At 35.7% G+C, this 27,720-nt stretch overlaps 1 protein-coding gene and 1 long non-coding RNA gene across 2 annotated transcripts; both read right to left on the bottom strand.

The window, feature by feature from the left end:
- Positions 1-10,565: 10,565 nt before the first annotated feature.
- Positions 10,566-11,908, bottom strand: LOC139698624 (uncharacterized). Its single transcript, XR_011702999.1, has 3 exons — positions 11,809-11,908; positions 11,659-11,697; positions 10,566-10,690 (listed from the first exon to the last, which is right to left on the bottom strand). It is a non-coding gene; the product is annotated as an uncharacterized lncRNA (long non-coding RNA).
- Positions 11,909-14,983: 3,075 nt separating this feature from the next.
- Positions 14,984-27,720, bottom strand: LOC139698969 (FAST kinase domain-containing protein 2, mitochondrial-like). Its single transcript, XM_071597963.1, has 11 exons — positions 27,458-27,720; positions 27,128-27,305; positions 26,934-27,048; positions 26,651-26,851; positions 24,778-25,005; positions 23,794-23,988; positions 22,717-22,902; positions 22,192-22,312; positions 19,406-19,633; positions 17,794-17,899; positions 14,984-15,400 (listed from the first exon to the last, which is right to left on the bottom strand). The coding sequence occupies exons 1-11, from the start codon at positions 27,591-27,593 to the stop codon at positions 15,163-15,165; spliced, it is 1,932 nt and encodes a 643-aa protein (XP_071454064.1). The 5' UTR covers positions 27,594-27,720; the 3' UTR covers positions 14,984-15,162.

The following is a 27,720-nucleotide window of genomic DNA, read 5'->3' as shown; positions in this document are numbered from 1 at the left end:
ACTTTAAAATCTTGGTAGTGCTTATACAAGTAGTAGTGAGTGTTATATGCAGTTAGTGGCATGTCTCAAGCCAAAGTAGACTACTTGTTCTTCAATAAATTGGAAATATTTCATTTCATTATGCAACTTTTGATTGAGGTTTCTTTTTTCTTTCTCAAATGAATCTTTCAATCAAAGAAAACTTTTTCAAATCAATTTTGTATTTCTGGTTGGATAAAAGTCATCAAATGTGCTCTGTAAAATGGAGTTTTCCTTGAACCTTGGCATAAATTTAAGTTAGAACACAGGTGTGTTACTGTCTTTCTTTTAATTTATTTTAAAAAGAACATGGAACCTTATGTTGATTGAGGAATTGTGGCTAGGGTGTTTTCTCTCCAATGAGTTCCAAGGATGGTTGGGGCACTTGTTCCAAGGAGCAAGAGAGCAGGTTAGGGTGAGGTATTTTTAGAAAAAGGTTAAAATAATCAGAATATATATTAAATTCAATGGCCTTCATGGAGCCAGAGTGATGTGAAGTTGGTGTGTCTGGTTTTCCTTAGTTTTGGCCGTTTCAATTTTCACTTCCATGAGTTTTGGTGGGCGTCCTCCGTTGAAACTCTTAGCTTATTTGTATGATTTCTGTAGCTTCTGTGATGATTTCAAGTTAGAATCAGCTCTCAATAGCCATTAATTTTGCCTCTCCAAGTTACATGTTGAGCAAAGGCCACTCCACACACATTATGCAATCACCAACAAAGAGAATTGCTTGTTTTTTCAATGTCTCCGTTGTGCTATTGCAAGTGACCATTGAGTTCTATATGATTGGACAATGTGAGACTTGCCACATTAAACTTTTGCATTGCAAATGCCTCCTGGGATGTTTTTATGATCTAATTCTTTGGATTAATTGCAAAACTGCTTTCAGACCAGATAGACCCAAGCAGTGGAAAACCCAGGGCAACTAATTCATCATTTCCCAATCATTGCCTAACCCTCTGTTGCTACAATTAATACGTTTAACCCCTCTGTTACCTATTTTCTTACCTCTGTATAGCCCCAGCCCCCTCACTCCACATCTTTATTTCAAATCTTTGCTTTTTTTCTCTGTACTTGCCTATTTTTCATTACCTTGTTTTGCTTGGTCATATTGTCTAAGAGAGGCAGTTCACCTGCTGCAGAATCTCACTGGAAGGGAATCTATAATGAACAAGATGTTTTGTCTTTCAGGTGATGTTTCCTGGGACTCGCATGTCTGCATTGAAAGCAATGATTAATTATAGCTTACTTCTTTTGAAATTTCACTTATGAACAAACTCTACTCTTACTTACATTCATGCTGACTTGCCTGGAGTGAAAATTTTTACTTTATCTGAGTTGAGAGAATTATTCAATCTTACTTATCCAAAGGGATCATTGAGTTACAAATCAGTCATGTCTATAGACTTTAATGCTCAGGTTCGCGTGGATACATGGATTGGGACCCCAAATGGGGCTTTGAAGGCATTTATGTGAGATTGCCAGCTGAAATACTCTAAAAATAATAATAGTTTTTAAGCAATTTTGATTTCAATCAGCATCATGGTTTGAATAATATCATGATTAAAAATATTCGATAAAACCCATTGAGATAATCCCAATTGCAAATTTTCTGTCACTTCTAAGAGGGAAAAGTTCTTTGTTACTCCCAACAATACTCGCATCGGGTATATCCTCCAAAAGTGTTCTTCAATGTTTTAGCACTTAAGTTTGTTTTATTTGAATAGCTTGGGTACTGAGGGGCATGATCCAAGTTAAATTGGTATGAGGCCCAATTAAGAAGGCAGAGGGTAAGGTGGAAGACTTGTCACGTGACTTTGGAGGGACCAAATGAGATGCAGTTGGCAGGGCACCATCTCTATCACCTGGTATTTTTCTCCATTCCTTCCATTTCTTATTTATTGCATTTCCTATCTTCTCTAAGCCCTTCATCACCACAATTCATAGAGAGAATGTTGGTGATAGACAGTGGATTGGTGCTGTTTAGTGTCACATCAATTGGATTACTGCAAGGAATATGATAATGATATATTTTAATAATGACTTTGACAGAGAAAAGTTTGGACTTTGGATTTTTATTATCCTTGCTCGAAATCATGAAGATAATTTCTCTGGACAACCTTGTTCCCCTGAATACTTATACATTTCCATTAAGTAGGCCATTAAATGAAAAAAATAAAGGGTTGATCTACATGGGCAGGAGGGTAGTAATTAAAAGAAATATTTGTGATTGGAATTAAACTTAAAGGTCTGATTTTGAAATTCATTGCCATTGTAGCTTGGGAATAGTGATGTCATTGTTATGACTTATCCTACAGCTGCTTCTGAATCCTGATTGTTGCAGTATAGCAGTAAAGCAAGCAATTTTATGGGTTGCATGTGGGCAGTATTCATGGCAATGGTGGTGATTTTTTGAGGGAAGTGAGTCTCACTATTGATTAATTAATCCAAGTATATGATTGTTTATAACTTGAAAACCACTGTAGAGAGTGCTTAATTAAATTTCTTTTCATCCTTGTTGAGAACATGCATTTCATCAAAGTTCATAAGTTATAATTTAAATTACTGCACTGGAATTAACTCCCAAACATTCAACAAATACAAAATACTACTTACCTCAGAGTTGTGTAAAAAGTGGAAATTTTGAGTAAAAATTCAGGGGCCAACTAAAACATGAGATTAAAACCAAGATTCAGGCATATACGGTGAGACCCTCCCTATTGTTATGTGACTAGAGTTTCAGCGAAGGGATATAACAGATTATTTCATGTGAACCTTGGGTTGCTTCCTCATGTGATACCTCCAGTAGGATATATGTCATTGAAATGGTAGATTTTTGCTACCTGATTAATGGCAAATATGGTAACTGTAGCAATGCTAATTTTCATCTGTTAATCTCAATCCAAACCAGTTAGTCTCAAGTATGAACAAGGAGATTTTCAAATGTATATTGGAAAATAATAGGCAATAATGATTTGAAATGAAGATTGGTAGACCTGTTTGGGGTTGAAAACCCTTTCCTGTTACTCTATAAATACTACTTCATGTGAGAAACTGCTTCATTGATCTGAAATCAAAACAATGCAATTGTACTCGAAGGCTGGTTTGATAAGAGAGATCTAATTAAATTAATAAATATTATTTGTGCCATATGTGAAATCCACACAACAGGATAATAAAATAGGGCTAGTTCCATTCCCTGAGCCAGCTCTGGTTTCCCAGGGAGATCTGGTTAATTTACCAATTACACATGTAATCAATCAGTCAGTGACGGTCTGTGAAGAATTTTGAATGAATAGTTTTCAAATATGCATATTTATTATGCTAAATTTTGTTTTTAATCATCATAAAAGGTATTGTTTACAGAAACTTGAGTTAGTGTCAGCTTGTAAACTAATTGCTTCCGAGATTTGTGATAAGTGTTAAAAATTTGCCCTGCTGATTTGCATATGCTGATAGTAAAGGAAGAAATCAAATGAACATATCATTGGGAGACCTGGTAGCCCAGGAGTAGTGCTGGACTGCTGACTGAAGGGCCCAGGTTTTATTGGAAGTCATGCCTCGAAGGCACCCTCAGCTCCACGCAAGCTGTTTTTTTTGTACCAGATCATCCTGGGAAACCATAACTGGCACAGGGAAAGGCACTGGCCCACCTACCCTGATGCGTGAATTAAACCATCGGGCTTAGTATTGAGTGAACTCTACCATCCCTAACCAAACAGACCTTTATGTTGATTACTGTGATTTATTTTGTAGTTTATATCACAGTGGTGCCTAGCATCCAAGTATTTAGTGGTTTTTCATAACATGGCATGATTAGTCTTTTGTTTTTATTATTAATAGATTTAACCTTATTATATGTAATCCAATCTTCAACATGAAACATGTAAATAAAGACTTTTCCTATCTATTTGTGGAGTATTGAAATGTTTAAAAAAATATTTAACAAGCAGCCATTCATTTTTTTTTACTGCCAGAAACCAGCTCCAACTGATAGACCAAATGAACAGAACGGTAGGTAGGTGCCTGTGGTTGAAAATATGCATTCCAGCTGATTAAATTGAAGTGTGATTTAATGTGTTAAATTATTCAAACTAAAAACTGTAGACAAGCACCAATGAGTTTATTGCAATAAAGTAACCATAGTGAAGAATCCGTTATTGAGAGGCCCTTCAAAATTTTCCTTAAGACCCTTGAAACCCAAATAGCCTTAATCACTCACTCATATGGCTTACTTTCATTTGATCTTTATTTCAATTGATTCTTCCAATGAACACTTGCCAGGTACAAATATTAATGTTCTCCCATCCTTCCAAAGGCTTTTTCTTTCCTCTTTTTTCCACTTTAGTTTCTCAAGGTCCAAATTTTTAATCTTTAAACTGTATAATTGAATCTGAATGGAGAGGTGCAATGAAGTATGGAGAGCATTAATTGCATTTTAGTCATCTAGCAATTCCACTCGTACTTGAGTCACAATTTTTGTTTTGGAGGGCAAGTTCCCAGCAAAATTCCCATTTAATTAGAACTAAAATCCTTCGATTGGTATATGATAATATCTAGTTTTGTAATTGGCATGTCAATCTGGTCCAATAAATTACTGTTCTTAAACAGTTTTGATCAACAGATACCCGCTTCATTTTGATTTCAGATTCCATACAAATCAAACCTACTTCTTGATTATAATCTTTATTTTAAATTCCTTGGTATCTTATTTTCATTTGATTGCTACATTTTCCTGTTCTTTAACATAGTTTGATAATAAAAATTATTATATCAATCTACTGGTAAAGTTAGGTTTATGATAAAAACCAGCAATGAAACATTTCAGCGACAACTTCCTTGCCTCGCATAACTAAACAATCCAACACTACAGTAGACACATCAATTTATGCATACCTCCTCATTCCATTCAGTCTAATATGCCTCTACTATTACCACCCTTTCCTTGCCTAACATTCTCCACTCTATTACAATTTTCAGCACCCCATTGCTAATCAAAAAGTTCTGCATCCACCTTTCCTGGCTGATTATTCCCAGCAATCCCCTCTCCTCTCCCATGATTCATCCTTCCTTGAAAGTGGGCTAATAATATGCAGTTGAGAAATTAGTTGTCTGTATTCCTCATGCCTGTGCAACTAAGTAAATAAATTTTTATCATGTTTTTAATATGTATCCCATTGATTGGTACACTTAAATAATTTAAGAATATGATAGACAAAATATACTGTGGAAAGTTTTAAATGAACTAAGTTTGAAAAGGGGTGAAAGCCGAGGAAACTTAAATGGAGAAGCAACAACTTTATCCCTGAAATATCAGGGGCATGGGTTTTTTCAAAGCAGAAGAGTTATGAGAAACATTGCTTGTTGAATTGTTCAAGAAAATATTTATTTATTTGAAACTTATGTATTCTAGGATTTTGAGATAAATAAAAGTTTTGAATATATTCTTGCATTAATGATTCTTGCCATTAATATTTTAACCACTAAGACCGCATTAATAAAGCACATGTGAAGGTGGCAATCAGCGCAGTAGTATTGACTGAATCATTAAAACCGTGTGGAGATATGAGAAAATTTCGGAAAATGCTATAATTATGAAGTTCGTTGGAACAAATATTCTTCTATTCTTCACAACTGGACAATTTCGTTGAAATAAAAATATGCATAAATTAAAGAACATGAGCAAGGATATATTGCAACCAATTAGGGTTACTGCCCCATTTTTAATATAAGCATTATCTAATATATAATTCATTAATTTTTAAATAATACCGCTCTTATATGAACATTATGAAGTTCTATGACATTCTATAAGAAGGTCATCGGAAGGGGGCGTCGTTTTTAATGTTAACCGTGTCCCAAGGTCGAACGAATCCCTTAAAGACAAATGCGAAATACACAGCATTTTGAATAATCAGGTAACAATAGAGTTTCGAAATTGTGTCTGTAGTGGGAAAACGACGTATTAGGATGTGCTGGTATTTGAGAAGGTTTCAAATAGTGAAGGCATGCGCCATCTGTTGGCTGAATCCTCAACCAATCCGTTAATTAATTTTTTTGTTCCCTAATTCTCAGTAAATTGTTACTAGAGATTTTGACAGTTGATTCGGGACGCCGCAGGAGATCAGGAAAACAATTAAATGTTGAATATTTTTGTGAAAAGGGCTGCCATTTTTTCGGGGCCCCGCCGCCCGGCTGGAAAAAATGGCAGCCCTCCTCACAATAATATTCAATATTTAATTGTTTTCCTGATCTCCCGCGACGTCCTGAACCTACCGTCAAAATCTCTAGTGACAATTTTGTGCATATTAGCGAATCGAAAATATTTTGCGAAAAAAAAAATTTTTGGCAGCAAAATAAAACTGTGGTAATATGGTCTATAGTCTCGCCTCCGTAATCCGCCTCTTATCCCTCAGGCTACCGGGTTTCTTGGACTTTGAAGGTTCAAAACTAGGATATATTTTGCAAAACTACGCACTTAACCGATTTTTTCTCAAAATCAACTCGAACCCAGCAAGGCTCTCTCACCCGACGTATCCAAGGTATCTGCCTGCCTTGACGCCTCTCGTCTTGTAAGAGGCTCTGGACTTAGAATAATTTTCGCTGGGCGGACTCGGGGACTTGAATGCTCGTGTAATACTTGTATATTTTCTCGAGGAGGCACTTCAGCTTGGGCCTCACGGTACTCCGATATGGCTCGTGAGTGGTTGGCCGTCGATGGAGCTACTCTTATTTGAAGCGTGAGCCGGTTCTTGGAAAACATTCGATACCATGCTTTCTCGCATGTTATAGACCAATTAACTCTAATTATTGTACTTCGTTCAGTTCGGCTCATGACGTAATTTTTGACCCGGTGCGGGCAAATGTGGCTCATATGTTTATTGTAGTCACGAATTACGCCTTAAAAACCAATGAACAATTGTTCATTGTGCACACAATGTTGCCATGCAGGATAGGATAAAATTATTTTAGAATAATTTGACGGAATTTAGGCTACCACCGTACGGAATAAGACATTTTCATATTTTAAATATGCTACTCATAATACATACTTTGTTTACAAATAGTACAGTTAACCCTTCACTAGTTTATGCTGATGATTGATTGAAATAATGCCTCTTTCACGGTTTCTTGGTTTTAAAACAAAAAATTGGATAGTAATTTGTTTAAATGTATATTTGCTGACATACCGTTAAAATGGAAATACCAACATTCTATTAAAGTTAAAATATCTACTTTTTATTCTGATTTAATTATTAACGAATCAAATATGGTAGAGGGTGTAAATATATTCATCAAACTGCCATTATTTTTTGGAGATAATTTGAATATATTCATTTACAGTTATCTGTACTTCAGGTAAAAAAAACAATTTGGAGTCAACCTCAGAAAAAAATCTATTTTGAAGATGAATTCCATTATTTGCTGCCTTTTTAATTCTTAAGCAGCATATTAAGGCAAAATTAGTCATTCCAAAGTTACACAAAGAGAAAGATTTCAAAATTAGACAAAATTCAATATTGTTTCATTCATCTTTATTATTCATAAATACATTTGTTGAGATAAATGTGTATTACATATTGCATCAGTATCCTAAATATCCTTTTTTAACCAAAACATATGACTGAAGTATTTCAGTAAAATGTTTTGGTTAAAAAATTTTTCTGAAATACTTCAGGAACTCCAACTTAGCGGTGGAGGGCAGTCTATTCAGAGGCCTCATTTAAGGTCGACACCCACATGAAGTGCACTTCTTTAGATGCTGACGGCACTGTCCAACTTGGCCACTGTCCATAGGAAATAAGACTCCATTTCTTATTTCCTTCAGCAAGAAATCTTGCCGATCAACCTTGATTCCTAAGGATGCTCTTCTTCTCACGTAGCATAAGCATCAAATGGAAGACCTGAGGGCAAACAATTGAAATATGATTGTGAATTTTAAGTTAATTTGGTTTTTTAAACTACTTTTAGCATGTTTTAAGCAAACATATCAATACTGTGTGTCCAAAAGGGCTAAAGGAATTTTTACTTTTTTAAGATTGAAAGATTTTTTCCCCTTTGAAAATAAAAACTTTGGAAACTTTCGCTTGACATCTATACATATAACCACATCAAAATATCAGAGATATTAACCTTTAATTTAAATGGAAATGGATTTAATTAAAATTGTATTGAAGTGAAACCAATGCAAATCATCCATGACAATTTATTGGAAATTAATTGATCAAAAATTGATGCCACTTTACTTGATTTCAACATTTTATTCATTTGTCTAAAACTAATGGGTAGAACGTCTTTAAATGAATGTATCTTTGAAAAACAATGGCTAAGAATGGCTTGCTGAAATGAATAATTTCAGATCCTCTTTCATAAATACCATGTAAGAAATTGTAATCTAAATTCATTAATATGTTTGTGCATGTTGAACAAATGAATTTTTTAAAAACATTCATATTTCAAAATATATTTAAATATTGTCCTATGAATGTGGAAGTTATTAGATTAAAATAACAATGGAATATTTTCTTTCAAAAAAAGGGAAATTAGGTACAATGGAACATGGAACAACATATTTTAGCACATCAAATATGTTTATTTAATAGAAAATCACCTCAGCTAATAATTAAATTCCTAACATGTTTTTACTGACTTACTGATGGATTCATAATTTTTTTCTGAAGGAGCTCCAACTACTGCTTAGCCTCTCCTTACACCCTCCTCACCTGCCCATGCGAGCTATATACCCCAGAAAGGTGACCTAATATGAACCATGGAATGAAGAAGATTGGGATGTGAGAAAAAGGACAGAATGAAAGTAGAGGAATAGGAGTTCGGTTAGTCCAATGCAATCATAACATCTGCCTTGCTTAATATAATCAGTGGATAAGCATCTATCGGAAGCTTGTGAAATGGTATGGAGATGGGAAAAAATTCAAATGGAAATGAAATTAAAACAAGTTTGTAGCATGGTAAAGGAGGGGAGGAAAGTTCTTTGGGAATAATTTGAAGGAAGTGGGAATTATTTCAGGGCATATTGACTGGAAATAAAAATTCAATGTGTGTGATTCAAAGAAGGGAGAATGCTGGGAAGGTGAGGCAGAAGAAGTAAGTTAGTTTTATGTTTTAAGGGTGTGTCAACAGCTAAGGTAATTTTGCACCATTGTCGATAAATTAAAAAAATAATGCTTATAAGTAAATTTAAAGGTATTTTAGATTAAAAGGCTGAATAAAGGGAAAGAGTTGAGTCTTGAGATAAAATTGAAGGTAGGTATTAAAATTGTGAGGTGGAATACCTGGCACCCAGTAAACATCAATGCTTTGACAAAAGTGACCTAATGGACATCACAGCAGGAAAAACACTTGTAAACATCAAGACCAGAATGTCTCCATCACCAAAGAACATGATTCATGGGAGAAATTTTTTAACCATTTGGTGAAATCGCTAATTACCTGAAAAAGAGAAAAGAATTAAACAAAGAAATTGCACATACAGTAACTAAAGGAATGAGTGCCCAAATAATATTTTTTATTGTCCGCAGACCATACATATCATGTATGTATAGGAGGTTTTGAACAAAGAAATTTACAAAATACATTTCAGCACTATGAACATGCTTAAAAAAGAGTGTACATATTAAATTATGCAATAAAAACCAAGGAAATATCTTTTTATCCAAATTACTTCATGCGAAGGATTGTTTTTCCATAGGATGGTTTGGATTGTTTTGTTGCTTTCAACATGGGCTACTCGACTAAAAAAAGCTACTTTGAATCTGTAATTATACCTTAAACATCATAAAACTGATAAATTTCCTGGTCATATTAATACAAAAAAATTCACATAAACTCACTTGATTTGGTAGATACTACATATTTAAGAAGTGGTCTCTCAAAATCTTTTACCACCACCAGAAATAAGTTAGTTTCATTGTGGAATGATATTTTAATTAGGTAAAATATTGCACAATAGAAGGCAATACTTTTAACAAATATTACAGAGTAATAAAACTCTTGAATAATATATTGGTCCATTGGTAAATAAAAGTTGGCATTGGAAAGACACTAAAATACAGCCACTTCACTTCTCAACCCAATAAATCCTTCTGTTCCACATTCTTCTACCTCCTTCCATTCCACCCAACATCCCTAGTATATGCCTACAGTCAACTGTCTTGACTAACATTCTCCCCTTTAATACACTATATCAGGCTTGATTACGTGGAAATTTATTTTGGAATGAAAGGAGAATGCGCATTTTTTCCCACAAAACTTTTATTTGCTACATCTAATTTCAACACACAGGCATCATCATAAGATACCCAAGGATTAAGACTGAATTGAAACTAATTGTCACAAATGTAAAGTTTTGTGACAAATTCATTGTAATCTTATATTCTCGGGTCTATTACAGTTTCAAAGTTTACACCATTTCTCCTTGCTTAGACAAAATTTAAATAATTCATCATACGTATAACTTTTGGGAAGTGAGTGAAAATGTTTAACAAATTGTCTCAGAGCCAGAGCAACCTTAAGATGTCAAGATTTTACCCATATTTTCTCCTCTCGGCAGCAGGTGGACATTTTTTCAGGTGATTTTCCTGGAATAGGCCTGAGATGAAATGACGAGGGAAGCTTGACATGTTTCAGCCTAGGAGTGACCTCGTCTGAAGCACATCTGCAAGGAAAGCAATTTCAAAAGTATTATTTTTGGACTGTTAAAATTAAGGAATTCGTGGCTAATTTCACCGAGCTCAAACGTGCTGAGACTGTTGCTTTGTTTTCCTTATGAGAGCTCCTGGGAAATACATTCCAGTTGCTCGCAAACCCGACGCTAGATGTGAGCGCACAGCCTCTATGCTAGTATGGCGAGCGCGATACTAATTAGGGTGCCACTGTCGCATACACAGGAATGAACTACAAAATTCAGGTTGAATTTTTAGCCACTTCACACGCCATTGAATCTGCAGTCCATCCCCATTTCGAATCACTTGCCTAGGGGTGAGGTAGACCAGAAAGTAATCTGGTTACAAATTGTGGAGCGTCTACAATGGCGAAGAATTGGACGTACCAAATCGAAATTTCAATGTGTGCGCACACAAGAATTGGAAGCTACCGCGGCCGCGTTTGCAGCCTCAGTAATTCCGAAGATTTAAAATTTTTGTAATTTTAGGGGAGCTGGCCGAAAGCAAAGTTCATTAGCGCCATTGGGGGTGGATAAGAAAGGAGGAAGGGTGGAGAGAAACCAGACGTCGGTAGTACTCTACTCGTAACGAAAGGCGCCAAGGGGTCCGCAGTTGAACGTCCCAAACGGCGGACGGCGTACTCACCCAAAGTTCTCAAGAAAAGTACCTTCATCGTAGGGATCGAGACACCACTGAAAAATACCTGCCGCCTCAAGGATTCAAACTAGGACCCTCTGAATGGGAAGCCAGTACTTTACCCACCGCACCATCCCGATCCCCAGAGATGATAATAACGGGACCATCATTAATACATCCCCCGGCAATAACCAACGACAATTGAGCCGAGCTGAAGGTCGGATTTACGGCGTACTTCAACCCTTTGCCCAGTGAATGTATATACGGATGCCAGCAAGAGAAATCACATTTCAAAACAATTTTTGTAGGCCGACTATATACTTACCAACATGCAACCGTCAATTTTGGAAAGTGGCCCTCAGACCTACATAATCGAAACCCGACATTAGAAACTTGTTACACTGAACACGTTTATGTACAAGTCTAATCTACTACTGTATGTTTGCACGGGGGCTTGTGTGAAATTGCCACTCACCAATGATATAGAGCTGCCCGTGATGACAGCCGCTTAGCCTTATGTCCTTGCGGGATCCACGTACTCCGGGAGAGCGACGAGTCCATCCGCTTCGATCGCCTGTCTCATCCCGGCTCTCGAAGCAGACTGGCAAGACCATGTGCCCGTCGGCAAGTAAGGTGGGGACCCTGGCGGAAAGGTGGGGGAGGCTAGGGGGGTTTACCGGGTGGGAGATTCCGCTCAGAGAGAGTGAAATCGAATTGGGACGATGGAAAATGAGGCGGAAGGAGTTGTTAGCCCATTTCAATTCCGAAAGTGCGCATATCGCGTATCTTCGCAGGGCTTTGCACTGGAGCGAACTGGAGTCCTGCAGTTGACCGCTCCCTTCCTCGCCGAATCCTTGAGTGCCGAGTGTCCTTACAGCTGCCTCCAAGACCGCCAGCCAACAAAGTAATGGCGCGCGCGTCATTAAACGAGACATCGTATGACCATTCAGTGAATCCAGACTTGGGTCTCATTGTTAGTCCATGACTATAGAAATACATGCCATGACACACACGTAAGCAAATGAGCCCAATGGTTATGCAAATGCCGTTTGACCCGGTAAATAATTTGCGAGTTCCAATTAAATTGGCGATAAATTGCTGCAAGGAAAATTTCATAAAATAAATTCGGTAAAATAAATCTGTTGGCAACTAATATTCCTCAGTAGGTAGTATGAACCCTCAGTTTTCTTTGAGTTTATTATATAAGGGCATGGCAACTTGTACGTAACGGGGAGGGTGGGTTGGATGGAGGATCAGAGGAGAGGGGGAGGGAGGCTTGATGCACAGGTGAAGCAGCATTGCCAATCCCGCCTCGGAAGTGAGATGAGTCAACTGCGTCCCATCCGACGGGCTGTGCAGTGCACTTGAATATCCTTGGGTAGCATCTACTCCTCTTTCGCGATGACTGTATCATCTCTTTGGTTGGTCTCAATCCCCCTACCCTCATGCGGATACTCACGCAGTATCCCTGGTTGTCTTAAGAGGTGACTGAAAAGGCGGGGAGACCCCCTAAAACTAACCCCAAGTGAGAAACCGGAATGAAAAAAATTGCGCTTTGACCATTACAATTCAATCAAGATCAGAATTCACAGTGTTTTACACAAGTACAAGTGAGAGCATACTGGTCTGAACGTGAAAGCATGGATACCATTATGCTCTCGCATGCCCTTTGTCCACCGACTAGAGTATATGGAAACAGTTAATACGCTTAATTATGGCTTGTTAATCCAAAGTCGGATCGACCGTAGTTCATCGTGACACTTGTCGTATCAAAAGTGAGAGAGTTGAGGTTGGAATATTTCTAGTAATTTTCGGTGAAATTTTGTACTTGACACTAGGTGAGGAGTATGTCTCGGCACCATCACACAATGCCTCTGCGGTCAATAATTAGGTTTCCCCGAAGGACTTTGAGAGAACCGCATATTTGTGGTTGCCTTTTCCATCGGAGTTCTCCAGGAATTAGGCCATTGAAGCCATTTCCTTCCGGTGAGAGGTTCAAATAGGCATTGTATGCTTATTTCCATGTTATGCCGGTATACATATTTAATCCAAATATTTAAGAAAATCTAAATATAAAATCTAAACTTCCTTGATGACACTGAACTGTTTTCTAAACTAGAGATGATTAATGACATTTGGTAATTACCTTAATTTATTAATATACTTTTCAACACAAACAATTTTATTTCATTTTATCTGTTTTTTTATAGTGTTAAGGTTACCACCTTTCGAATATCTTTATAGGTTTATCATCTTTTAATCTATCTTGGAGGTCTAAATTCTTCTGCAGTGGAGGAAATACTTTGTTCATCATTTAAGTCATGATTTTTTACCTAAGAGGCGCCCAGCCATCTCGAAGACAGTCTGCGCATGCTTTTCAGCCTGGGAGCAAGAATTACGTAATCCTGAATGTTAGTATTGACGAAGAAATGACACGGCGGTCGGACAATGTTATTCTAATCCCTAATCGTTCGTGGAAAAAATTATATCTTATACCCATCTATTCAACATTTGATCTCACTGATTTCATTGACATGATCTCTCCTACCGTAGTCCGATGCGGGTAATAATACATTTCCACATCACTGGTTAAGAGACGCCCTTCCAATTAATGCAAATCTATAATTTAACACTCGCTCCGAGGTTATTTACTGTTTTATTAAAAAATGATAACTTAAAGAAATCTAAATATTCACCAACATTTGATTATTTAATAAATGAATGCGTGCATAATTATGCAACACAAAATTCAACACTTGTTAAAGTTTCTTTTACTATACTTAGTTGAAAATTTTCTACTGCAGTTGTAACATTCTCACTTTAAAAATAAAAATTCTGTTTAATAATAAATATTTTTAAAAATTAGCGAAATCATTAAAAAATGTAAAATTTGGATATTTTAGTTTTTTTTTATTCATTCATTTAGTCATATTCTAAATGGAGGGCTGCAGTAAACCAATATTAGGATTGAAATATTGATGATGACATACTAAATGCAGGTGTATGAACTATGACCACCACTGATTGAAAGCCTGTGTTGTCACGAGACATAATCCAATGTTTTCACAAGACATTATTTTCCATAAATGTGAATAAAATCGTGGAAGACTTTGAGTGGTAAACTCAAAGCTTCCTGCATTACATGGCAACTAAATGTGATGATTTTTCTCCGCTGATGTGACAATATAATCATGCCTGGAAATATGAACAGGGGTATTCTTTCAACGGTTTACCTGGTAACTGACTGAATGTAAATTCATGGGGTACGTATGACTCTCCAAGTTGTTTTGACCCAAGAGCAGTGATAATTTTATCAAAACTGCTACTCCCGAAAGAGTGAAATCATATATGTATAGAAATGTTCTTGTCTAACAACCTCAGTTTTCGTGGAAATAGACATGTCTCACTAGCCAAATACACATTAGTGCATAGACACCAATCTATAAATGATCTTGAAACATTATTGTTAAATAACAATGACTTTGGATTTCTGTCAACATATGATCTGATTCCTTCATCCTCAAGATTATATTTTGATATAATTGCATTCAAAGTGGAAGGCATTTACGATGCTCCAGATAACATGCAATGGAAAATGCAAAAATATATCTGCAAATGCTCCAACAATGATGATAAAGAAGTTTTATAAATCAAATATATACAGGTTTTTATGGATTTCATTGACTATACAAATTCTTTGACAAATACCTAAGTTTCAGGTTGCTCAAGTTTTTTTACACTAAACAGACTAGAAACTTCATTTAAGGATTCTCAAAAAAATTACAAATTACTAGTAGCCTTCAACTGACAGTAAATTGAAACCATAATTTTAGCAAGTATTTTCAGCAGAATTCTCCATTGAGGCACGCTCTTCACATTTCAGTTTAATTTGCTGCATTAGGTATGGTATTTTCTCAATGTCAGGAAGTCCATTCCAAAGAGCATAAGACAAAGGAATAACACCGCAATTAACTTTCTCCAAAGTTTTGATCATGAGTGAGGGGGGACCCTTCATCCTCTGGCAGTTAGAGGAATAACAGGATGGTGACATCACCATAATAGCAATCCTGAAATTGAAAAGAAAGGTCAGTAAGTATGTGAAAACAGCAATCAGATATCAGTTGCTTTCCAATGGCATTAGGACATTTGAAATAAATACTGTACTTCCGGCCCATAAAATGCAACCATAAATAGACTTGGTATACACATGGTATGATGCAACAGATCACATCTGCATTGCATTTAGTCTCCGGCTCTTCTGAGTTTTACCCTCAATCTAAGGCTCATGGAATTTATAAATGATCAGCAAGCAGGGATTTTCTTTTCAAGTTGCTGCTTGCATTGGCAAAAAATAGTAGCAGGAGATGGCTTTCATTAGCTTGTGGCCAGGAAATACATTCTCCTCTGTTGTTACTTCAGCATCTTCTTCCAGAAGAGACCAGTCTCAACACATTTAAGAATCTGTTACGGCAGACAAAACTCAATCTATGAACTTCTTGAAGTCACCAATGAAGGTTTCTGCCGTATTTGAGTTTAAGTTTGCTCTTTCATCATGCCTCACTAAGTCATGGATAACGGTTCTTCTCTTAAGCCTCTTGAACCACACATGGCTTCACTTAAATACTGCTTCAACCTTTGATAATCCAGGAATCTTCTCAACTTGTTGTATTATTATTATTAGGTAATCTACCGGTTAAGGTGGGTTTATGGATGGACACAGCTAATAAATAAAACATTTTGTGACTCATGACAAAACAAAAATCCAGAATCCTACTCTATATCAGGTCCCTCTTTGTCTCTGAGTACTTCCTCCCTTCATCCCATCCAACATCCCTATCCTGTTCCTTCCCTTTCCTCATTTGCCTAACATTCTTCCCTCAATTACAGTCTTCAACATCCTAATGCCGGTCAATACCCCCTTCATCTACTTTTCCTGCCTCCATAGGATTTCTCCCAACAAGCCCCTCTCTTCGCCTACCATACCAAGTACTTCCTCATTTGTTTTCTTCTCGGTCCATTTCATCTTCTCCACACCCACAGTTCAAAAGCCTCCAGTCTACATCTATCCTCCTGCTTCAATGACCATGTTTCCGCGCCGTACATAGCTACGCCCCATATCAAATTTTTAAGTCTTTTCTTAACATCCTTACTCAACGTCCCTGTCATCAACTCCCTCCTCCTTGTGAAAGCCTCTTTGCCTAGTGCAATTTTTAGCTATAATGGCACTTAAATATTATAATGCAGTGTTTTTATAAATGACATCATTTTATGAAAAGGAATTGTACGAATTAGATATCCATTTTGTACAGTCCTTCAATATCTGACCTCAAATTTATAATATTATACATAAGAAAGTCTACATGCTTTCAAGGTGTTTGAGAGAGTTCTGTAATACTTCAGGAGAGTTGGAAGTCTAATGATTGTTGTCTGTTCTCTTTGCTTGCTTTTTTTCTTGTTTTCATTGGTCTATCTGATTCGGTCATTGATGAGTTGCAGGATATAAAAATGAATTATCAAACACCTACAGTAATTTTTAAAAACTCATACAATACCTGAATCATTCTAGTAATTCTCCTCATTCGACAAGTAAGTAAGCTGCAAATCAATCCCCTTGACCCCTCACGGTGAATGATTTTTATACTCGGAAATTGTTGCATTATAATGCATATTAGCGGATGACTCTGTTAAAAAGTTACTGCTATGGCATCTCCCACAGTTTCTTGGAATTTAAAATGTACCTTTAGAACATGTTAAATGCTCACAAAATTGCCGGGCACACAGAATAATTGATTCATTGCTACTGCACCATCCCATCATTAAGGGCAAATTTATCATTTTCCACCTGCCTTAAAAGAAACAGAGTCGATCCCATTTATTATAAACATGCATATATTATGAGTCCAAGGGCAACTATTTAATTTATGAATTTCAACTTCCTTTAATTATCTGCCATCTATGTAATATTCCTTGATCATACATTTTCTCAACCAATGAACTTGAATTACACATTTATTTATGAACTTGAATTTCATCTTCACTTAGCACATTAACTTTGCACATCTGCTTCATCTACTTCAACAACAGCAAGCCATTCAACCAATGTATAATATTTATGGTGGCACATCTCAAATTCTCAGTAACTTTCCTTTTTGGCTCTAGTTTTTCTAGATATAAACCCACCCAATTGAAGGTTTGGTCATCATCAATGTCAAACTAACTTAACTCCATACCTTTCTGCAGTTCTGATTCATGAACTGGTCTAGTTAATTAACTGAGCTGGTGCCATCTCGTCAGTTGGGTGTTTGACAATCAAAGTATTTTAGGTGGCAAAAATACATGAGCATCATTATGCTTTTCACTTGTGAACACCATTCTTTGGTTATGGGTAAACATGACAACTTTCTCACTAAATACATTTCCATAGATTATCTTCCCTTCAAAGCACATCTGGTATACTCACAGAAAACTGTCCGATGGTGTGTTTAAGTCTTCAATATAGCAATCTTTGGATGGATGCAAATTTAAAGCCACTGGATAGCCTCCTTGGCGCATCACTATTACATGGTCTGAAAAATACACATGGAAGCATACATTTAGCAGTATTATTACATATTCGCACTTTCACAATCCTTCATGTTGTGAGGATGAAAAAATGCAAGGTCAATCCAGAATCTGAGGTCATTCAAATTTTCTCAACACTGATCCATACAAAGTAAGCCATTCTATCCACATATTTTTATATGAGCCTTGGGATGAATTTAATACTTGCATAGCATCTATAAAAATACTTTTTCCAGGGAGAAGTAATGCTGTTTTGTGTAAATATTAGCAAGAATAACGGTGAAGAGTAAATTAGGTTTTGTAAGTAATCTCATTGCAGGGTTTCTTTGGTAGATCATCACAACTAAAAAAATAGAGCACCAATTTGAAAAGATAAGGTTAACTACCTTCAATTGATCGCCACTGGGAAACATATGGTTACCACACCAATACTATATGCTGCCCAACCCTAAACTTATGATGAAATCCTGTTGTTCATGGTGTAGCAATGCCAAGTTTACTGGATAATTGTGATTTCAATAAATGTTCGGCTCTGTAAACTTCATTTAAAACAAAATCACATAAAATAAGTCTACTTTAATGACAGATAACTTCACCTTTCATTTAACAACATATGCTGTTCACTATAATTTAAATCGGAAATAAGTAAGCACTCAAAATACACAAAACATTATCACCATACCATATTATTCTATCATATCACGACCGAAACGTCTTTTTTTAACCAGGAGTATATGTAAATTTTCCAACATGCATGTAATTTTTATCTGAAGATGACAAGAAGTGTTGAAACCCAGGATGTGTGAATAAAAATACTATAGCGGAAATCATAACTGTTGATTATCATATCAATCGAATATGGAAAGTTTCCACAAAGTTAAGCCTGAAACTATAACGTTCATTACTACATAAGTTGACTCAATGTTATCTGATTCCTTTGATAGATAAAGGATTTATTCATGTCTGAAGATTTTGACTTTTTCTATTCTGCTTTCGTGTTGACGGAGGAATAAAAATTTGATGCCTTTTGTCAACAGTAAACAAGTGATATCTTGACTTCAGGGCTAATGAAGTACCATTCACAACTGTACTGCAAAGTTCAACCTTTTTACCAGATCATGGTAAAACAGAAACCATTTATCTACTTCAGTGCAGAAACAATCAGGAATTTAAGGCTAGTAGTATCCTATTCTTGGCAGTTATTATTAATGACAACAGAACACATAGGACACCTATCTTTGGACACCAACATCTTTGGGCAATTAAAATATGGAAAGTTAAACATTCACATGAAGAAATACCACAATAGGTATATTTGCTGCATATTATTAACATTATTTCTCACTCAAACCTCACACAAATGTGATGCACAATGCATTCTAAGTTGCGCATGGAAGACTGGAATGGCTCGGCAAAACAATCTTCAAAAATTACTTTTGCCCGAAAAATATTAGCAAATGTTGGGATTGGCTTCTATTTTTTGATATGGTATTTTTGGAAAAAATACAAACCAATGAAATGTCCAAGGTGGGTGCGTAGACCCTGATGAACATAGGCTGGACCCCCCAGGCCCTTCTCAAGAGCACCCTGTAGAACAAACTGTTCCACATTGTTTCCATTGATTTTGGCAGCAGCAGAAATGATCTTTTTAGGAGGGAATGGACCAGGATATGATGGAAATAATGTTGTCACTGCTTGGTATAAAAGCAATAGCTGAAGCTGATCAAGGACATTATAGTCTGAAAAGGAAGGATAACCACATAACTTTACGACATTTATATCAAAAACATTTGGAGATGAATCATGTCATCAGAGTTATGATTGTGCTGTAATGCTATTGGCTCTACAGTACTGAAAACAGATTAAGCTAAAAAGCAAAACTACATATTTGTATTCAAATGAGTTAAGTTATAAAGAGTAAAAATAATTTGGTTCTCCTTTGCATTAAAATCTTTAAATTTAACATTCTGGTCCCAATGTAATAGTATCTACTATCTTCAAAGTGTGAGACATCAGCAAGCAACTTCATTGAAGTAATTCTATTAAAGGTGCAGCTTACAGTATCCGACAGTTTCTCTAAAATAATCAACACCTTAAAATGAAAATGTTATGTTGAAACCACATTGATACATAAAAAGCTTTTAGATATGAATACAATCATTTTACCCAATATTCATAATTTTCACCAAGTAATGGCCAAGTTTGTTGATTTTGGCGTGCTAAATTTAATCGCAGAAGTTACTGATTCTTTGTCCAGAGAATTTGTGCTGTTACAATATTCTCCTAAAATCAAGAGCAAAAGCAAGAAAAAATCACATTGTTACTATCAGTGGTAATCTACCAGTTCCAGTAAGCTTTGGATGTACACACAGACTAAGCACATCCATATTTCTAAACCTCACCAAATAAAACACAAAATCAAACACTTCCTTTATTTCCAAATACTTTCTGCATCCCTTCATTTTGTCCAACATGCCTTTCATTCATTTCCTCTCATACCTTGCCTGCCCAACATTTTGTCCTATATCACAATCTTCAACATCCCTTTGCCAATCATAATGCCCCACATCCATATTTCTACCATTCCCTGAATTTTTGTGAGATAACGCTCTTTCTTCCCCTAACATCTCTAGCACATGTGAGGTCTGTTCAAAAACTTCCCGAAGTTTTTTATTACATAAAATACTTTACTAACAAATTATTAATCAGTGTCCCCTTCAAAGTAGTCTCCTCCCCAATGGTATTTCCACCATATGAAACAGTCCTGGAATGCTTCTTCAAGAACGCTCATTAGCTCCTCCACTTAATTTTTTCTCTAACTCTAGAATGGTGAATAGAATGGTTTGAGGTGCTGCTTTGTGGAAGCGATTCATTTCGGGAAAGAAAATATTTCTTCTTCTTCATATATTTTATAATGCAATACCTAGGTTTTGACTTACGAAGTCATCCTGATATTCATGCATAATAAAAGATATGTGGAAGAAAAACGTATTTTCTTTTCCAATTTAGAAAGGTGGCAAATTTTTTCCTTTGACAGGGTTTTTAGTTTGAGGAACAGGAAGAAGTCACATTAGGCCAAGTTTGGGGAGTAGGGGCACACGGTGGTCCAGTTTTTCGCTAAAAACTCACAAATTCTGAGAAATAAATGAGCAGGCTAGTTATCGTGGTGAAAAAACCACTCGCCGCTCCTCCAAAGTTCGGGGTGTTTTCACCTGATTCTCTCACTAAGGCATTTCATAACCCAAGGTAGTATTCTGAGTTGATTGCCTGAATTTTAAATTGGTATTCATGGTGCACTACCCCCTTTGGATAAAAAAAATAGTCAACATCACCTTGCCATTCACAAGTGAACTTGTCATTGGGGTTTTTGGGGTGAGGGGATATTCCACCAATTCATAATGAAGATTGCACTTTTTTTTTACGTCCTATCAATAAACTCATGACTTATTCTTCTTATGATCTTGGATGAGAAGGTTTTATCCTCTACAATTCAATCAAACAGTTCCAGATAAACTTGAACACGATGTTTCTGGTCTGCTGTCATGAGGCTAGATATGAATTTGGTGGTGACTCGATTCATTATCAATTTTTCAGTCAGAATTCCATAAAACATACCAATCAAGATTTCACACACTTCTGCAAGTTCCCTGACAGTCAAATGTTAGTTTGACCATAACCATAAAGAGACCATTACCTTTCTCAATGTAGGGGTCATCAGTTGATGTTGATGGTCTTCTGGAACCTCGCTGTCTTCCACTAATTGCAGTCCCTTATTGAACTGGGTCAACCACTTAACACGTCGTACATTTCAAAGCAACCTCACCCTTCAAACTCAAATCAAAAGTTTCTGTGAAGAATTGGCAGAGTTTCATTCAGAATTTCACAGAACAACACTGGCCCTTCAAAGAGCGCATTTTTCTCCCAATTTGGAAGCATTGTAGCATATTTGAATAAATCTATTTTTCCAAAACTTTTTCTGATAATTTTTTAAATAAACCTTGCAGTAGGCCCACAGACAATGATAGTTGACAATCGATTGTTCAACACTTGACACCACAATTAATATTACCCTGCAGTATAAATATTATATTGCTTGTGTCAGGTAGCTTTAACCAAGAACTCCAAATTTAAGTATTAATAGATTCTATTTCGATTTCACCAAAAAATAGTAAATATTGCAACGACTGAACTACCATATTCATCCATCCTTATATGGTGATTATTATTCTAAAAGAGGGAGGAACAATTCTACCAGGTATATATGTAATTACAGTTAAGTATATATGGTTAAGTTTACCTCTGGATAAGAACTTGTTCAAAAATTCTTCCTGGAATATGCGCTGTAGAAGAGCAGTGGAAAAGCAGCCTAATGAAGCCAGCTCCATGGCAAACTTTAACCATGGAAGTTCAAGTTTACCCTGAAAAAAGTAATAATTAGTAACTGGATCACAACAAAGGCCCCATCGTAACACATTTTACAAAATTTTCTCTGCAACGCACCCCAAAAGTTACAAACTGTAGAGCCTGAATTTAATTTAAATGAATGAGAGGGGAGGGAATTTTAAGTACAAATGAAGAAGGAAAGCAATTTGCATCCTGGTCAGATTTTTGCTTCATTACCATTTTTATTTAATTACATACCTGCATACACTTCATAGCAATAATGTATCAAAGCGATAGCATATTTATTATTTTTATGAGAATCAAATAGCTATTCTCAATTACTCAAAATTTACAGGATTACATCAAGTAATAGGGTCCACATTATCTAATAATCAAGACTATTGCATTTTGTTGCTACCTTAGAAAGTTACCAACTTACTGAGTGGATATGCTCATTTTTCATTATGCTTTCTTCAATGATATCCCAGTTTTTTGGTTTGTAGTTGGCCTGAGAAAATCCAGTTGCCAAACAAAGAATTAATGCAGCTGATCCAGTTTCCACCATCTCTGGAGAAGCTTCCACATTTTTCGCAACATAATCTAATAATTCCACATTAACATGACCCTATATTAACACAAAAGAATATGTGAATCAGAATAATAATAAATAGTTTAAGCAATTGTTTTTATTTCATAATAATAAAAAATTTTATAATTAGTGCCATTGGCTGGAAATTGTCAATGCCACCCATCACTTGAATGATTACAGGAACATATGTGGGTATTTTTCATTCAATTTCTCAGAGTAAATAATAAATAATGACCATAAACATTTAAACTTGCAAACAGAAGAGAGATTAAAATTTTCAGTACCCATTTCTAAAATACATCAAATTTCAAAAATGTTTCCAATATTTTCATTAAAATACTTGCGGCCATGCTTGCCTTGGTCGGAAAAATTTATGCATTCAGCTGTAACTGGATTTAATTCATATTTTAGGTAGTTATATGAATGTGGGCAGTTTCTTCGCCATGGTGTCTTTTGAGCGGGTATGCAATTTTACAGATGCTTGGACAAATGTGATTTGATTTCGCCAAGAATAATGAACACTGACTTAGAAAAAATGAACTATTGCCCTTTAAAGTTAGCTCTTAAAGAAATAATTTGAGACCATCAAATTTTGCAGCAGCAATTTACAATGTATAAAGTCTTCCCAGGATATAACAGCTAGAGAAAGAATGCAAGGCTAATCAATTACATTTTTTGCATAAACAGGGTAAACCCTATCTGTAAAAAAAATTAGAAGCTATTACTCAGTACCATCTTGGCATGATGTGTCCCCAAGCAAACAAATTAATTTTCAGATTTATATATTACTAAAATTATTATAACAGAAAAATTTGCATGTAATATCCTGTTAATTTGGTGAATTAATTCTTCAAACAAAAATAGTCAAATCACAGAGACCCCCGTACAGAACACAAAAGAAATAAAAACTCTTTTGGTGATACAAACCATCTTTGACAACTTCTTCAGGACCCACACAGACTGAACTAATCCCACATCACACCTGATGATATAGTTAACATAGGCATCTATGAAGTCCTCATTGTAGAAGTTTAAAAATCCTCTTGAGCAAGCTCGAGATAAACCTGAAGTTACTGAATCCAATTCATATTTTGTGCAATGATGAAAAGAATTCGATATGACCTGAAATTTTATAAAGTCATTATTAATCGTTGGTCAAAACGCTAGGCAATTATCAGAATTTAAAAGGTTCAGCAAGAACGTGCCTCCTCTCAATTTTACACTGATGTAAATAATACACAAATCTAACACATTTAATGGTGTATTAGACATATCAGATGTATGCCCTCATTTCAGTAAGGCACTTGCAAGAAAAAAGTTTTAGCAGTCCATACGAAAGCCCTGATAATTTATTAGGGGAATTTTTTAAAACAAATAATTCCACTAAGTAAGTAGAGCACATGCTCCTTTCTTTCTGATGAGTTGTAATGAAATACGATCAAGTTCATTCACTATGTCACTCACAGCTCTTTCAACATCACAAAAGGAAGCAACAGGGTATTGACATCACATAATAGCAATGAGCTTAATGACCAAAATCTCAACTATAACATTATTCAATCAAATTATAAATATTACATATAAGTAAATATAATGAGAACAAAATAGGTAGTACATGGTATGCACAACATATTTTGACCCTACCCACAGGCATCAGGGGTAAATATAAAATTCAGTATTGATCAAATCTTCAAATATAAGACCTGGTTGATTTTAAAAATCATTAATCAGGAGCAAAAAGGTGCATCTTATACGAGATCTAACATGGTACTTGATTCTAAAAGATGACAATAACTTTCCTGATTACACTTTGTACAGTTCAACAGAAAGGAAGGGATATATTCAAATTTAATAATTTTTAGTTATATCACTGCATTTCATGGGATATGAATAACACATAATTTTTCTTACCTCAAGGCAGCGAGATATAAGATTACTCTTGGTAGAATATGAGAGAATTTTATCGGAGCAGAGTGAGCATATTATGCTCTGAGCTGCCCTCACTTCAATTTCTCTTAACGTATTTGGCCTCGAGAGTGAATTCAGCAGCTTCTGAATGCATTCCATTGAAAGCTTTCTTTTCGATGCATATGACAGCAAATCGGCTAAATAAGCAGGCGATGTGTCGTCATCTGAAATCTTAAAAGTGACACAAATTGTAATGATGCTAAATAATGCAGTGCAGCTTGACTTGTATGGTATAAAAGGAACCTAACCTGCTCAAAATGGGTACAGGAGTGAGCTCGAAAATTTTAATAAGATGCATTCCACCATTAAGTGAAAACAGAACTTTACTTCTCCTTTACCCAGAAGAAGAATAGCATTACAGCTTATGCAGTAAGCAACAACATACTATACTGACATATATACTTTCAACATTTGTTAGGCCCCAAGCATTTTATGGTTCATTGAATACAGCCATCCAAAGCAAATATATGGATTTCATAGTTGGCCATTCTGGTCTGACGATTCTCAGTTACAATACATATATCAAAAGTTGTGGGATGAACATGTAAAATAATTCTACCATGCATAAGAGGGATGTCCCGTAAAATTCCCACAAAACCCATTCTTTCGTCCTTTCGCACCCAAAATCATCCCCTTTATCACATCATTCGTCGTCCCTTTTCCTTTTCAGTAACTCCATTCACTTTTCCTTACCCATATATTCCATCAATATTATACTCTTCTCTAAAACTTCTTCAGTACTACATATATACTTAACTTAGTATCTCCGTTCTTCATTTTGCCCTTAACTCCAAAATATCCAGTTTAAAAGCTGAATAAGCAACCCATAGACCCTCTTTCCTCAAAGAATCAGAAAATAATAGTCATTACAAATGTTTTCTCTAATTATTTTTTCGAGTTTCAGTCATCAACTCTCCCACCTCTATTTGATCCATTTTGCTCTGATGTAATTCTTATGGCATTCATACTACTGGCGTCTCATTTTCATCTCCTGTACACTGCCCAATTATGTGAATTATTCCACTGGATTTAACTTATGCCCTCCGTCTCTTATGCTCCAGAGAGTCTCCCTATTTGCTAAGAGTGTCAATGCTTTCGTCTTCTGATTTTCTGCACTAACATTCAATAAAATACCTTACATTTTTCATGCATTGAACTTAAAATTGAGAGCAATCTCATGATTGACTTGCAGAATGACATTTCATTACATGCAAATGACTTTATCATCTCCCTGTCAAGTTTTTCACTGAACTTCCAATTCCTCTCCCTCCATTTACTTGGCGTATAAGCTGAAAGAAAACATGAACAGACCAGCTACCCCCTTATTCCTTCCATGTTACTTCTCCATTGTCTTACTGTGGAAAATTTATTCATGAATAAATTTAAAATTAGATAACCCTGCTGACTACCACCACAACTTGTAATTCTTTAATTATTTTTTTTGCTCCACTAAATGACTTCTAAAGCCCTCTAATTAAATTATTTCTTCATAAATGTTTTGAACAAAAACGTTTCCTTTTCCCCCAAACCCTTGAGCAATTATTCTGTGGGGATAATATCTTTTAGAGGTATTATTCCCACAGAAGCAACTGCTCTATTTGCCATGATTTCCGAGAGTTTTTCCTGTATTACTAGCAAGAACTCTTATACAAACACCAGAGCAAGTATGAGAGATGGAAGTCCGAGGAAAGGCAAAAAGAATATTGTGAAGGGTATAGACAATTTTTAACATGTCTGTCATGAGATATCACATAATAAAGTAAATATTTGATCACTATTACTCACAGAAACCAAAAACTAGTCAATAATGGCATACCACAGTATGAAGTTTTGCTTCAAAAATTAGAGGCAATGCGATCCTCAGGGCTTCAAGCAAAGGGCTTCTCTGCATCTTTTCCAGAAGAGAATCAACAAACACTATTTGCCCAGGAACTAAATCATTCACTCGATGCCTTATTAACTGTAGAAGAATTTGTACTATAGGGCTTGTAGTTGGCACACCTATCTGAACCATTGCCTGAAGGGGAAAAAAGGTGAAATTAAATTCTACATACATATTAAGTCAGGCACAAAATTTTGCTCCATAAATACAGCCAAACCTTTAACACTCCGATAGTTTCATGAAGGGCAAGTGCCCTGGAATGGACTTTTAGTCTCTGACTTAGTTTAATAAATTCTGGGCTATGGATGATTTCCTGTCTAACTTTCAAGGATCTGAAAAGGATAACAACAATCATTGTATTAAAACGCTATTTTTTATCCCATTAGTTAATAAGTGCAAATATAAACTAACGCTTCTCTTTTCTGATGGGAGCCCAGAGACAGAAGAGCTTCAAGAACATGGCTTTGATTCATTATTGAGTGGTGAGAGCCAACCAATTTTAATATCTGTTCTCCAGATGAGGCAGATTTCAATTTTTCCAGTAGAAGGTCTCGAGGCACGGGCGTAGAAATAGGCATTCTAACACCATCTAAAAGTAATTTCAAATGCTTCAAAATAGAAATAATTCATTGTTTGCAAAGCCGTAGATAGAAGTCAATTTGCTGAACGTCAATAGGAACGTTTGAAAATATAATAATGTTATCAAAACAAGAATTGAAACTACGTATAACATTTTATTACCTGATTGTAAAAACGAGAAACTTGATAGAAAACGCTTTCCTTTGCTTGGACTTCCATAATCCATCACACTCATGCACTGTAAATTTTTTCTTAAAACGGGGGAAATTAAAAATGAAACAACTCTGTTTGCCGTCATCTTGGTTTTTGTTTCAAGCCTAAGAAAAACCTAATCCAATTTTCATAGTCTCAAATTTAAAATTCTGTAGCTTCTCTGACTGCAGCCGGACTAGTCAAACCGACAGCCCTAACACAATTCGCCCCAA

The sequence above is a fragment of the Hetaerina americana genome, unplaced genomic scaffold, assembly GCF_022747635.1.
Source record: "Hetaerina americana unplaced genomic scaffold, ioHetAmer1.1.p SCAF_9, whole genome shotgun sequence".
In the NCBI taxonomy this organism is placed as follows: Eukaryota; Metazoa; Arthropoda; class Insecta; order Odonata; family Calopterygidae; genus Hetaerina; species Hetaerina americana.
This window is presented reverse-complemented; position numbering and strand designations above follow the sequence as displayed.